The following is a 14,628-nucleotide window of genomic DNA, read 5'->3' on the forward strand; positions in this document are numbered from 1 at the left end:
CAGCCAGGCCAAGGCCCATCCTAAACCTACTTCTCAGGCCCCTTTTTCTGACAGACAAATCACTATAAAATCCAATAATGGAACCATCATCTCCCCAGACACCTATACAAAGCTATTAGGAGTAAACATTGACAATAAACTCAGATTTGATATACATATCAACCAAGCCATTAAGTCAGTCAACAAGAAACTTGGGACCCTATATAGAATTAAAGCCTTCCTTACCCCGAATGCCAGGGCAGCCACAGCCCATTCACACCTTCTCTCTACCCTACTATATGCCTCTCCTGTCCTCACTCACCTTAACAAATCTGATCTGGCCAAGCTCTCATCCTGCTATAATCACATTGCCAGGTTCGTTACAGGTCTACCCTACAGAACACACCACTGTACTAACCTGAAAAAGCTTGGATGGATAGAATTCCCACACCTTCTTCACCAGTCCCAACTCATAGAGGCCTTCAAAATCCTTAAATAACCTGAGAATACCCCAGCACTAAAAAACTTAATGACTCCCTACTCCAATCTAAGCTGCCTTCGCTCAGCAAACAGACTCCTTGTCCAAACAACTAAATCTCTCAACCTAGGTGATGACGCGCTATTTGCCAACACCACTGGTAAAATATGGAACTCTCTCCCAAATAACATCACACTTGCAACTTCTCTAAGTCAATTCAAAAATAGTCTAAAACTCCACTTTAAGTCACACTGGCTATGTCCCTGCTCAAACCCAGACTAGCTCTGTGCCATTAACTGAAACATAAACAACTAGCTAAGATAAGTACTTTGTATACTGTGATAAAGAAATATGTATCCTGTCTAACTCTGTCATTATACTGCCTACCGTCCTTGCTAATATGTTATTAACATTACATTTGTAGTAATCTCAGAAATAGTAATGGCAGTCTTGTACTTGTATGTAAATAGCCTATGTTTTTGTTAAGTTCTTTCAGCTCATTTACTGTACCTAATTATCAATGTAACTCTGTTGGAGCTTTTCTCCCCGGGCCTCCGCTGAAAAAGGACATGTATCCAGTCGGACCATCCCGGTTAACAAATGTAAAATAAATAATAATAAATAAATAAAAATAAATTACAGTGCTGTTATGTTGTAAATCTCTCAGTGCTGACCTCTGCTGTTGAGTCAGATTCTGAAAAAGGTATCCAAAGTTGAATTGTTTTGTGGTGTAAATGTGCTGGGTTTTCTTAATATATCCTGTCACATTCAGTGTCACCATAAACATTCTTAAGCATTGTATTTCTACAGAACAATTTCAGATTCACTAATAGTAATATTTAGCAGCTTGATGTAATTAAAACATGATGAAACAGCAGGAATGAATGTGATACCTTTAAGTAAGAAACCTGGGCTTCAGATAGATCATAGTGGCTTAGATTCATCACTAAACTGCACTCCGTTGCAATCAATTGTATGTCACTCAGCCTTCTGCAAAAACCTTCCTCCTCTTCCTGCCCCTGCTCAATGAATAATTCCCCCTGTATATCTTGGATTGTCTTCATGGTCAGAGGGAGAACTGGAAAAAATGAGGACAAAACAGTTATCTTTGCACCTGTCCCCTTAACATCTGTCTGTTTAGGTACTGATGGTGGTGATCTTCGTTTTCTCCATATACACGCTTTTATTGGTAGTAGTCATGCTACTTGATGCTACACTTTGTGTGGCTGGATGCCGTTTATCTATTGACAGTTCAGCATCATTTGTCAGCTATTTCATTATTAGTATGAAAATTCTCATTAAATTTAGTTTTAGATGCATCTCTGGGCCATGTATAAATTCTGCCATTTTTAAAATACGAAAAGTCTCTCACTAGCTTTTTAGCTTTGATGCATTCTATCCTCAAATCAAAGGCTGAGATGTTAGAATACAGTTCTTCTAATTTATCAATAAATATGTCTTACACAAACTTACTTTGTCTACTATTGTTGCATTTCTAACTCATTTGTCTTGTTCTATAGGCTCAAAATATTCTATTTAGCAGCTTAATGTAATTAAAACTAGTTTCTAAATTTAAAAGCTGACACTAACTCAGGATGTGCATTTCCATATGTAGGCATAAACTAGTACCCTTAAGCCTCTAAGAATTACCTTGTGGTGGAGGCATATGAAGGCATTACCACTGTAGCTTTTTCACTTTGAGTTCTCAAAGGCCTTGTATGCTGGCATAAAAGTTTCCATAATCATTTTGTTTTCTTTCTACATTACTCCAGTATGTCCGTCCAGATTTAAAAGCAGCAGAGGGTTTGTCCCAACTCTAGTCACGTTCCTCATTGTTATATCAATTGTTTTCTTTTTATTTGGATGTTCCATTTCAGCATTGTTTGCATCAAATACCTTCCACCATGTGTAGCCATTTACTCAAAACGTATAAAACAACAAACCAAAGTAAAAACAGCTTATTAAAGGTAGGTACTGTACCAAAAATAACAAATACCGTATAAAAAGTATCACTGCCACTATGGCATAGAGCATAAAATGTAAATTTAATTGAGGTAAAAACTGGGTGAGAGATGAAAACAACCAAAGTCAAGAGAAGGTGACCGCTTTCAGGTACTATAGCAATACCCTTCATCAGATCTAATTCATTCATTTCCTGTCCGTGCTCTTAAGAAAACTCATGACGGGTCACAATCAATGCTTCAGTCTCTGCCTTTTTAAGGCAGGTTTCAAAGGGAGGCATATACACTGGAACCTTTGGAGGTACTTTAAATTATATGATCTTTGAAAACAGTATGTATAGTTAAGAGTGTACAGTACTTGGACGTCAGCGTGTGCATTAGGCAAATAAACTAAAACAGTCAACTCTGAATTTGTAGAGGGCAAAAGTTTTTTTTGTGACCCAGGTGACCAGAGTTTAGGTAGCAGCTCAGGCATCATTTGGAGCTGCTGGGGAGTAAGAGGAATGATGCTGCAGAGGCAATTTGCCTCTTCCAAGGCAGTGAAGTTGGGTGTGTGCTGGGGCGTGCAGACAAAAGGCATAAACAATGGTGGTGATACTGCTACCATGCTTAGTTGCCTGCTGCTGCATTGTAGAGTGGTAAGTTTAAGCCATGCATCACCATAGGGGTGCAGGCATTTCTTTGTCTGCCTTGTGACATAAGCTCAGCTTGTTGGTGGATATAGGGCTTAAGATGTCTGTTCAGTATGTCTGCTGCTATCCTGGTCTGTCAATTTGGACCCTCACCCCTTAGACTTTTTCCAAAAACAACTGGATCCTCATCTTTGTAGAGCTTTCCACAATATAGACCCTTTCATGTGCTGCATTGAGGTGCCACCAGTTTATGGGGATCTGCAAGAAAATGAATGTTGTGAGCTGCTGTTGAAGTTAGACCTCTGCAGCTAGCAAGGTAAAAAATAACCAAAATGTGTTGCTTTTTCTCTCTCTCTCCAATATTTCCAGTTTTGTACAGCAATCTTAAATATTCATACAATGGGCATATATTTGTGTAATTTTACAGTGCAGGTGAAAGTATTTTTCATCAGGGCAGTTTGTCCCTGTAGATTACGTTTTATGAGAGATTTGATTCATGTTCATGGCTTACAATGGGCACTGAGGGTAGCACTGTGATATGGACTAAGGTAAGAATACATGTGAACTGCAGTTTTGTTATTTTGATCCATAAGGTTATGTCATGACAATGGCATCAGCTTGATTGTGGATCAAACCACATTATTCACAGTGTAGCTGGTGTAGGGCACTGTTGCTCTGCTCTACTTATGAGCACTACTGATGTAAGTTACCACATGCATTGTAAACAGATCAGTCAAAGCATCACTAATCTGTCAAGATGTAAATGATTTTTAGTTTTTGCAGCATTAACTGTTTCATTCTTGTATTCTGTACTGTTGTGAAATGATGTACTGATGTACAGTTCTGGTTAATAAATGATAGTGCATTTAAGTATGAAACTAATTCCATCCACATTTTTTTAAGCTGCCAGAATCTGCGATTCGAGATTTGATAGTAGCCAGTATTGCTGTCAAGTATACCCAGTCAAACTCTGTTTGCTATGCCAAGAATGGACAGGTAAGTGGCTGTGAATCATATTCCAGTATAATGGCAGACTGGACAGTTCTATTTTAAGGCTTACCTTTCAAAGGCACAGAATGCAGTTTAGATGTAAACCGGTTTGATAAACTTTAAGATATGAAATGTACATACGATTTAATGACTTGTTTTAAAATTTAAATGTTGATCATTAAAACAGTTTCTGTAATAGCTTGTCTTTATCATGTTGAGATAGATGTTTATTTTTTGGCCAGTATCCTTATATCTTCACTCCCCAAGGCCATTTCATTCCCTTTGTTGGTTGGATCTTGTCCCTCCAAGCTGAAAGTTCTTTGACCTGTAGGGTGACATGTTCCATTCTTTGCCTACCCACCTACACTGCGGCAATGATTCCCTGCATAGCCCTGGAATCAACACTAGTGTGTTGAGCCCCCACCACATCCCTTTAACTGCCCCTAGAAGGAAGAGTCAAGAATTTGATGTCTGTTGTCTAATGTGGATTTTGATTTGCTCAAAATTGGTTGAAACTTGAGTGGATGTGCCAAAGCATATTATAGGCATTAGATGTAGTACACGCACTAAACCTGTGCTTTGCCCATCTTAAGTGCGTTTTCACTTGTGCCTCCTCGTGCACTCATCTTCTGGTCCCATCAGTATTGTTTGTGTGTAGGCTTCTCTATCAGAGGTTCAGGAGTAGTTTTAAGAACATGGTAGGCGAGGAACTGTCCTTGTGCTGAATCTTCAGGTAACAAATTTAAAAATGCATGAGAGTTGATGGAACAGTACATGTTTACTGCTGAAATCCCTTTTGGAATCCTTGTCCATGTTGGAGTGACCATTTTTCCCATCTTCCACTTGAATGCTTATCTGGTGCAAGCTGGCATAGAGCCATGAGTCACTTTTTCTGGAGCCCGCCACCAGGTACATTGCTTTTGTCATATCCAGACACTAATTCAGAACTGCGGCTGTCTTAAGAAATCCATCTCTTTGGGCCTCCCCCTGCACCACTGGTTCCAAATTCTCACTAGCCATTGAGTCTAAAGCTTGCTAAATATTAAGATGGACCACTGGTTTCATTTGCAAATCATAGAGCTCATTCTGTCCCAAGACCAGAGTCCAGGGGTGTGGACAAAATTAAGCACATCTTCTGCTTAGTACTACTATCACTTTGTAATGCAGGAAGCTCTGCCCTCTCAAACTTTAAACTTTTGTATGGTGCATTTGAGATACAAAACCGTGCATTTTTAGCAGTTGATAATTTCTGGTGCCTGTTCTACTTTGGGTTTACTGTGTGACTGTCCTCCATTCCTGAGGAACTGCACTATACTATCGAGTGACATGCTTACTTTTTAATTCGTATTTCTCTGCACAGTCTGTTCATCCAGAAGTATAACATTTCTGAAGAGCTGTCTTGCAGAGTATTGTATATCTGACAGTACCTGTTTTTGCTGTTTTGTACAGCTTGAAGTTTCTTCACACTAACAACCAACTATTGAGAGTTTAAAGTAAAATTATGGAGTGGAATAATTATACCAGTAGATAACATGATAGCAATCTCAGCAATGTTTGTCAGTTTCCTTGGTTGCATGGATGACCACTGGTGAGTGATTTCTGAGTATACCCAGGAAAGAGCTGAGCTTGTTTAGGTGGGTGGAGATGCCATCTGCAGTGAGTGCCTGCTGGAGGTTTCCTTTTCTGCTATTCACTTTTTTTCTTTCATTCCCTACATTTGACATATGCCTACCCTTTTCTGGCATCTGCATAGCATCATGTGCGAGAATGGGAGAGTGAGGCTAGCTGCTGAGCATCTCACTAGTCTTCTACTGTTCCCACAAATATGCTGTTTACGTGAAACATTGGGAGGTTACTGTGTAGCAGTATACACCTTACAGATGTTTGTTTGGCCACCAGGTCATGAGCCAGGATCCACAGCAGCATTGTGGGTGTATTACTTGGAAAAGGATCATAAAGTTAAGGTGCTGCTCTAACTGCCCTTGTTTCATCCTGTCGTCTTAAAGATGTAGGGGAAAAGAGGTTAGAGATCTACCTGACTTCATTCAGGATGGTATTAGTAGAGGACATGAGCCAAGAATTGCAGGAGAGAATCCCTGGTGGTGGTGTAATCTTAGGATGGAGGTCTATTGCAGAGAAGGGGGCAGTGGAAAAGAGTGTACTTTTCATTGTAAACCAACCAAAGCAGCCTTATGTTGCATATTGATAGAAGGGACTGAGCTTGCACATGTTAAGTTATGGATAGTCATGTTTATAAAGAATGTGCCCCCATCTACTACCTTGCCTTGAGGAAGTATCCCATGGTGTCTACACAATTTTTCTTTAGTTTACTAGCTGGTGCATGCCAAGAGCTGGCCTGCAGAATAAGGATTATTCCTTGGAGTCTTGCACTAGTTAATTGAGGGCGTTTGGGACTGAGGATAGTTTTCTCCAGGATGTTATGTGATCCTATCTCGCCTACATTCTGACTGATGGGTTCGGAGCCGATCCTCGGCTCCGACTCGGCACGCTTATGCCAAAGAGCGAAGTCTCTTATTGGCTGAGCTTACTATATCCCAGGATGCACCACTACCAGTCCCCCAGATCTCGTTTGCCGCTATCAAGCAAAGACGTGGTCTCGAGCTGGCTGAGCTAAGTAGTGTTTTTCACTTACTTTCCTGTCAGGGAATTCCTAGATTTTCAACAAAAAAGCTGTTTTAACGGCTATTTAGTCTTTTTGTGTATGATTGATACTTTTTGTGAAGTATTTGTGTGGTGATTGCGCCTTTTTTTCTGACTAGAGGTTTCCTTTCAGTTGAAGGGCCTTCCCCTGTCAGTTACTTTGCCTTCAAGTTCAGTTTTGTATTAAGGGTTCTTGGATCCTGTCTAGTTTCTCTTTGTGACAGTTCTTGGTTAAAAAGAAAAAAAAAAAAAAAAAGAGAGAGAGAGAGAAAAGTTTTTCTCTGTGATTAGTGTGTTTTGTTTTCGGCTGTTACACTTGATTGGTTGCCATAATGTCTCAGGCTCCTAGGCCTTCTGGTTTTAAGAAGTGCACTAAGTGCAGCTTCAAAATGTCTATTACAGATGACCACTCTCTCTGTGTGTACTGTTTGGGCGCCAAACACTTGCAGGAGTCCTGTAGTGTGTGTCACGCGTTTTCCTCGAGGGTCCTCCAAGAGAGGAAAAATAAACTTATTCTAAAAGGCCTTATTAAACCCTCATTTGAAGAGGCATTAGCTTCCTCTCCTTCTCCTGCTAAAAAGAAAAGGGCCGCTCTGACCAGTCCGTCGGAACCGACTGCCAAAAACATAGGCAGGCTTCTCCTTCGCTCCACGGACTTTGGAGCCGAGGGCGAACGGTCTGCCTCGATGCCTCCAGCCTCGACTCCTCTGGGTTGGAGCCGACGTCTGGGGCATCGAGAGGCGGGTCACCTTCATCGGCTCCACTGATCTCGGAGCCGATGAAGGTTGTCCGCTCAGACACTTCCTCCTCGGCGCCGAAGCCCTCTTCGGCACCGATGGAATTTGGTTTGGACATTCCTTCGGCGTCGATAATTGTCGAGTCGATTCGGAGCCGGGACCCATTCGGTCTCTTCCAGGTCATCAAGGATGTCAGATTCGGACATAGACAGGGTGCTCCAAAGACTTTTCCAGTCCCCAGTCTTTCAGAAATTTGTTTCGGCTCCGACCCAATTGGCTTCGGAGCAGATAGCCCATTCCATTGCCATTCCTCCTCCGACCGCTTCGGCTCCGTCGGAGCAGGTGCTGATGGAGCCAGTGGAGATCCTAGGGTCGGCTCCGACCCTTACTCCAACCCGGCCTTGGTCCGAGTTTAGCACACGGACTTCGGCGGACCCGGGGTGACGTTGGGACCAATGCTGTCGGTTCCAAGCCTCCCTCTCGGTGCTTCGGCCGCGGGACTTCCGTCTGCTATCATGGCTCTGGAGACTGGACCCTCCCAGGATTCTGGGGGTCCGGCCTTCAGAGCTATGAGGAGTGCATTGGCCAAGTCTTCTTTGGCCATCTCTACGGCTTTACCGGCACCTTCCCTGGGCATGGAGACTGGGTCTTTGGCTGTTCCTCTGTCTCTAGGCAGCGGAGCCCGGGCCTGAGGTTACCCCACTGGGGTTCCCTCCTCCTGAGGGTCTTTCGGAGTTGTCTTCGGAGGAGCCCCCAAGGAAGAGATCGTGCAAGAGGAAGCACGTGGACTCCCCCGATGAGTCTCTTACATCGGACACTGATCTTGATGATGCGAAGGGGTCCCCAAAGTCATCCTCGGATGATGTCTCATTTGCAGACATTCTAGAGATCCTCAAGCAACGAGGCTGGAATTCCAAAACCCCCTCCGCTGATGAGTCGGTGTTCCTCAAGGCCTTCTGGGCTCAGCCCTCCGCCTCCTGGGTGTCTCCGCCCTTCGAGCTCCTGGATTTGGTTTGTCAGAGGGCGTGGGAACATCCAGATACTGTGGAACCAGTGCCTTCTCGCCCTAACAAATTTTTTTCTGCCCCACCCGAGAAGGAGTTCTTAACGAAAGGCGTGGCTGTAGATGCCATGGTGGTGGCATCTGCTACCCAGCAGGACGTGGCAGAGGCTTCAACGTCCGTCCATCCTCCTAATAAGGAGTCTAGGAGCATGGACCGCACGGGAAGCGCACCCTGACTTCAGCGGCCTTTACTCTGAGGTCCCTGAATTATTTGGCACATTTCACCAGACTACAGAGGGATCTGGTCAAGGAGCTCTCAGACTCCCTCTCAGGTAACCTACCTGAGCAGCTAGCCCAGTCGGTTAGCTCTCAGTTGGCTATCCTTACCTCGATTTCTAACTCGTCCATGAGGCTCATTTCATATGCGGCCGAAGGGGCGGTAGAGCGGCAGGCACAGGCGTGGCTCACGGAGACAAGCCTGGCTCGTTGTGTCATTTCATGGAGGCCTTAAAGTCTTCCTTTGCCGACGCTCCCTTTGATGGGTCCTCTTTGTTTGGACCCAAAGTAAAGACACTTACCGCTGTGAGCAAGAGGGAAAGACTTTATCTGCCGTAGGAGCACGTTATTCCACTCCCTTCGGCCTTATCCCAAGGCTAAAGAGGAGGGAAGATGTGGTTCCAAATCACAGAAATTCTTTCCTCAACAGCAGGAAGATTCCCCTTCCAGAGGCAGAGGGCGGGAAATTTTTCTGGGAGATGCCGTCCCAGAGGCGGCAGAGGCCCCGCAACACTGGAGACCGAGTCCTTTCGTGGCTCTTCAGCCTCCCACACTCCATGAGGGATTGCCCGGCTGTGCTGCTCGAGCCAGTCGGGTGCCGTTTTGCCAAGCACCTAGAAGCCTGGGAGTCTATTACTCAGGACAGATGGGTGCTTCGCATTATTGCCGGAGGTTACACCATATTCCCTTCACACACTCACCCCACCGTCCAAAAATCCCGGACCCACCACCCAGTCAAAGGGAAATTGCAGGCGTAGAAGCTTCAAAGCTGCTAGAAAAAGGAGTCATCCAACCGGTCCCCACAGACCAGATCGGATCCGGAAATTACTCAAGGTTCTTTTTAGTGCCAAAAGACAGGGGACCTGAGACCCATTTTGGATCTCAGCAAACTAAACCAGTCCGTCATGAAGTCCAAATTCGAATGGTCACTTTACAATCCATTCTCCCATTGTTGGAGAAAGATGTTTGGATGTGCTCCATAGATCTCAAGGGCGCCTATTATCACATACCGATACATCAGGCGTCCAGGAGGTATCTGCGCTTCAGCCTGGGAGACAGTCATTTCCAATTTTGTGCACTGCCCTTTGGTCTCACCACAGCCCCAGGGTGTTCACCAAGTGTTTGGCAGTAGTGACTGCTCACCTGAGGAGTCTCGGATTCCAAGTGTTTCCCTATCTGGACGACTGGCTCCTGACTGCCACCACCAGGCATCTACTACTAGAGAACCTACAAGCCACCATCTCCCTGGGTGCTTCCCTGGGAATTACATTCAACTGGTCAAAGTCTGTCTTGCTGCCTTCTCAGCGCATAAGATTCATAGGAGCAGAGATAGACTCAAAATTAATGCGAATCTTCCTTCCTACCGAAAGGATACAAACATTACAAGATAAAGTCCGAGCCCTGCTTCTAAGATCCAAAGCCCCAGCCAAGATGGTCCTGCAACTTTTAGGTTCAATGTCTGCCACGGTTCTCCTAGTTCCTCTGGCAAGATTGCACATGAGGATTCTTCAGTGGCTGTTATCGACACAATGGTCTTTTCAAGATCTCCCCCTCAATCATCACATACTGATTACAGAAACGTGCAAACGGGACCTCCGCTGGTTGCTTCTGCCATCCAATCTGAATCAGGGAAGACCTTTTGTTATACCCCCTCCGGTGGCCACCTTGACAACGGATGCCTCCCAGACGGGGTGCGGGGCATTGTCTGGGCAGGTCAGTTCAGGGTTCTTGGCTTCCAAACGAAACATTTCTCCATATCAATGTGTTGGAAATGAGGGCTGTACTTCTGTCCCTAAAAGCCCTCCACAACTTTCTCCCTCAAGGCATTATCGCCATCCACACAGACAACATGTCGGTGGTCTGGTATTTAAACAAACAAGGAGGGACCAGATCTTACCCCCTTTGCAGAGAGGCCATGAGGGTGTGGGAATGGGCAGTGGCTACCAAGCGCTTCCTGGTAGCGACCCACATTCCAGGAAAATCCAATGTATTGGCAGACAGACTGAGCAGGACTATTCTCTCTCCTCACGAGTGGTCTCTGAACGAAACAGTAGCAGCTCAGATTTTCAAAAGATGGGGGGATTCGTGCTGCGACCTGTTTGCAACACCACAAAACACCTAAGTGCAAAGGTTCTTTTCCTTGACCCGCGTCAAGGGGAGGCAGCTACAGATGCTCTAGTCCAACCTTGGCCAACAGGACTGCTTTATGCTTTCCCTCCGATTCCACTCCTACCCAAAGTCATCCAGAAAGCTTCCCAATTGGGGTCCACAATGATTCTAATTGCTCCGTACTGGCCTCGTCAGGTATGGTTCCCCTACCTACAGAAATATACTCTGGACGGTCCTTGGTTCTTGGATCTAACTCCGGATCTTCTGGTTCATCAGTCGGGACAACAGCACCAGTCCCTTCACACTTTGAAATTAACAGCTTGGCTCCTCCACTTCCGACTTTAGTCAGAAATCACACCTTGGACCCGGAAGTCATTCACATTTTATCTTCAGCCCACAAACCCACCACTAAGAAATTGTATCACAGTAAGTGGAAGAGGTTTGCTATCTGGGCTCAACTCAGAGGCTTAGACCCTATTACTGCCCCGATACCAGAGGTCTTGAAATTTTTAACATCCTTGTTTAATCAAGGATCTTCAGTCTCTACTATTAAAGTTCAACTAGCAGCTATCTCCAAATTTCACGAATCCATAGACCCACCGTTGATGAGCAGCAGATTATGTAAAACTTTCATGAAAGGTGCTGTGCTTTTAAGACCCCCAGTTTTTCATCCTGCCTCCGTTGGATCTTGATTTGGTACGTGCCTTAACATCTTCCCCCTTTGAACCAGCTGCTACATGTGAGTTGAAATATCTGTCTTGGAAAACTGCCTTCTTAATTGCAATTACCTCTGCAAGAAGAGTTTCAGAACTTCAAGCCCTATCTATCAAACCACCGTACTTGATTTTTCACAAGGATAGAGTATCACTTAGACCTAACCCATCTTTTGTCCCAAAAGTTTGCTCTAATCTCTGTCTCCAACAATCTTTAGAGCTACCAGTTTTCTTTCCAAAATTTCCAAACAAAGCGGAATATACCTTCCATACGTTGGATGTTCACAGGCAATTACGCTTCTATCTAGATAGGACTCAGCAAGTTCGGAAAACAGATCAATTGTTTGTCCTTTTCAGATAATAAACTGGGTAAAACCATCACTAAAGCTACTATTGCCAAATGGATCAGAGATTGCATAACTCAAGCTTATTCCTCTTCAAATAAGCAACTTACAACATCTGTCAAAGCTCACTCTACTAGAGCTATGGCTACCTCTATTGCATTCCATTCCAAGCTCGCTATTTCTGAAATTTGTGCTGCGGCTACTTGGTCCAACCCGCACACTTTCATTTCCCACTATAAATTGGATGTGGCATCTAAAGGACGAGCATCATTTGGTTCCACGGTACTCAGGAGTGTTTTCCAGTGAGCCACCCAGGATTTAGGTACTAGGGACGCTGTCCCATCAGTCAGAATGTAGGCGAGATAGGATCACATAACATCTTTTAGTTATGTACTCGCCATAACTTCAGATGTTTGGGATCCATCTCGCCTACATTCCTAATACCCGCCCTCCTTCCCCCTGCCTTGGAGATCAGAAGAGATTGAACGGTTTGGGTTCTACTGTTTTTTATCTTGTATCATCTGTCAATGTTATATAAGCAGTGCATGCGTGTGTGCATGTATGCGGACAAACTAGATCTGGGGGATTGGTAGTGGTGCATCCTGGGATATAGTAAGCTCAGCCAATAAGAGACTTTGCTCTTTGGCATAAGCGTGCCGAGTCGGAGCCGAGGATCGGCTCCGAACCCATCAGTCAGAATGTAGGCGAGATGGATCCCAAACATCTGAAGTTATGGTGAGTACATAACTAAAAGTTTTACCCCCTTGTCTATCAAGAATTGGCAAAAAGTTAGGAGGGCCAAAACCGACACTTATTGTATATGTGGCAGTTGTCCATTTGGTTGGCCTGTTCTTTGTGGGCGTAGGAGTTCTTTCTTGGGGAAATGTGGCTTGAATCATGTCAGTTCTAGGCCTTGTTTGAGCCTTCCCAAGCCCAGAGCTGAACATTTTTTTGGTGCTGGAATTATTTGCCCATCTGTTATTCCCCTTTTGCATTCTCAGCTCTATGTATATTGGTAAGGCTTGGGCCTGCTGTTTCCAGAGCAAGGTAAAAGGAAATCCTTTTCATTGTGCCTTAAGAAGGGTAAGTCAGCTGGGTAAGAGGCTCTTCTCTGCGAGATGGATAAGGACATGTTCTCCCATCCATTCTTTCTAGCTTTTTTTCCTTCCCTGGATGAACTTTGCTTTTAAGAAATGTTCATGTGCATAAAAACTTATCTTCATGTTTCACTGTTGCAGTTATTACATTCAGGTAATCTGCTGGCAGGTTGCCCTCAGTCGGCCTGAATAACAAAGTCTTGGGTCCTGCGTCAGTTGCTGTCTCTTCTTCCAATGACATCCGGTCGTCAGGGCTATAAAACATGCAGCTGACGCCATTTTCATCAGTCTTTCTTGCCGCACGGTGCCCGAAGCAGAAGCAGTTTGCAAGTGCCAATCGGCCAACTCCTGAAATTTTCATTTTCGAGTTTCAGAACTGAAGTCTTCAACCTAAAGCTAAGTACCCCGTTGGAGAAACTTTTTCTTGCTCCTTACCGATGTCAGTAAAAGTTAATAATTGCATTACTTGTGGGAAGCAAGTACCTCATAAGGATTTTCATTTGTACTGTATTCCTTGCCTAGGCCCTAATCACAACGTGCCTTGCTGTCGGCTTTGTGCTAAATTTATCCAACGCACTGTTAAGCGTCTGTATATTTTTGCATCTAAATGTTTTGGCTCAAGATTTAACTATCCAGAAATGTCAGTTAGCAATCCAACTACTGGAATTTACAAAAAACTCCAAGAAAAAGACACACCGTCAAGGTCCAAAACCGACAAAGCTTCTCCTAAGCCAGTCGCCGGTACTCAGTGAGGCGCTTTCGCAGCCCCTGATGCCTGCTACTTTTGATTCGCAGGCCTCTACCAAGACCCATTCGGATTCCGGTTTGCCACGAGGTACTTTAAGTATTGAACCCGCAGATGTCTATCCCTTAGATGGGTCCGGAGCCGCTGAGCAGGCATCTGCTTCTGTGGGTGTTTTCAGGCCTAAAGATTTGTATATTAAACCAATGCCATCTTCAAAACCTAGGCCAAAACCAACTTGTACATCTAAAAAATCATCACATGGGCCACGTGCTCAGGCCCCTATGCCTAAAAAACAAATTATCAAAATGGCTGAGGATTTAATTACCTTGATCAGGGGTTCCCAACTCCCTCCTGCTAAGAGGCCTAGGCAAGGCACTGATTATGAAACTTCAGATCAGGTTTCCATTTCTTCTGATTCCTCTTCTGATCAGGAATTATCTATTCCACATTATGAGGACTCTGATGCAGAGGAATCCATCCCTTCTGCTTCTCCTTCTGAGGATTTTTCTTTTGGAGAAGCTTTGCATACCTTAAGGGAACATTTTCATTGGGAGAGTCAGGATTTTTCAGAATCCAAAAAGAGGCTTAGGGATTTCCCTCTTCCTCAGCATAGGCCTTTGGCTATACCTCCTGTTTTAGACATGGTTGTTGATGTTTTCTCAGAATCCAGCATGGCTCCTGATTCCCTGCCTCCGGTTCCTAGTAAGCCAGACAGATATTATAGGATTACTGACTCCCACAAGTTTCTTTTTAAAAACCGTACTGCTGACCCTGAAACAATTTTTCAGGGTCCCAAGAGTGTTAAGACTTCTACTGCTACAAATCCTACCCCTTCTGGTAGACTCCAGGGCTTTGGATAGATGGGTTAAGAAGGTTTACACGTCTGCAACCCTGGCAATCAGG

General features: G+C 44.4%; 1 protein-coding gene across 1 annotated transcript in view; it reads left to right on the plus strand.

The window, feature by feature from the left end:
• The window catches only part of ATIC (5-aminoimidazole-4-carboxamide ribonucleotide formyltransferase/IMP cyclohydrolase), a 1,003,526-nt gene that overhangs the window by 808,260 nt on the left and 180,638 nt on the right, over window positions 1-14,628 (plus strand). The window contains exon 13 of the mRNA XM_044075723.1: window positions 3,954-4,046. Coding sequence (XP_043931658.1) covers window positions 3,954-4,046 — 93 coding nt within the window. The remainder of the gene's footprint in view (window positions 1-3,953; window positions 4,047-14,628) is intronic.

Source organism: Protopterus annectens, chromosome 6.part1 (assembly GCF_019279795.1).
Source record: "Protopterus annectens isolate FY-2018-M chromosome 6.part1, PAN1.0, whole genome shotgun sequence".
In the NCBI taxonomy this organism is placed as follows: Eukaryota; Metazoa; Chordata; order Ceratodontiformes; family Protopteridae; genus Protopterus; species Protopterus annectens.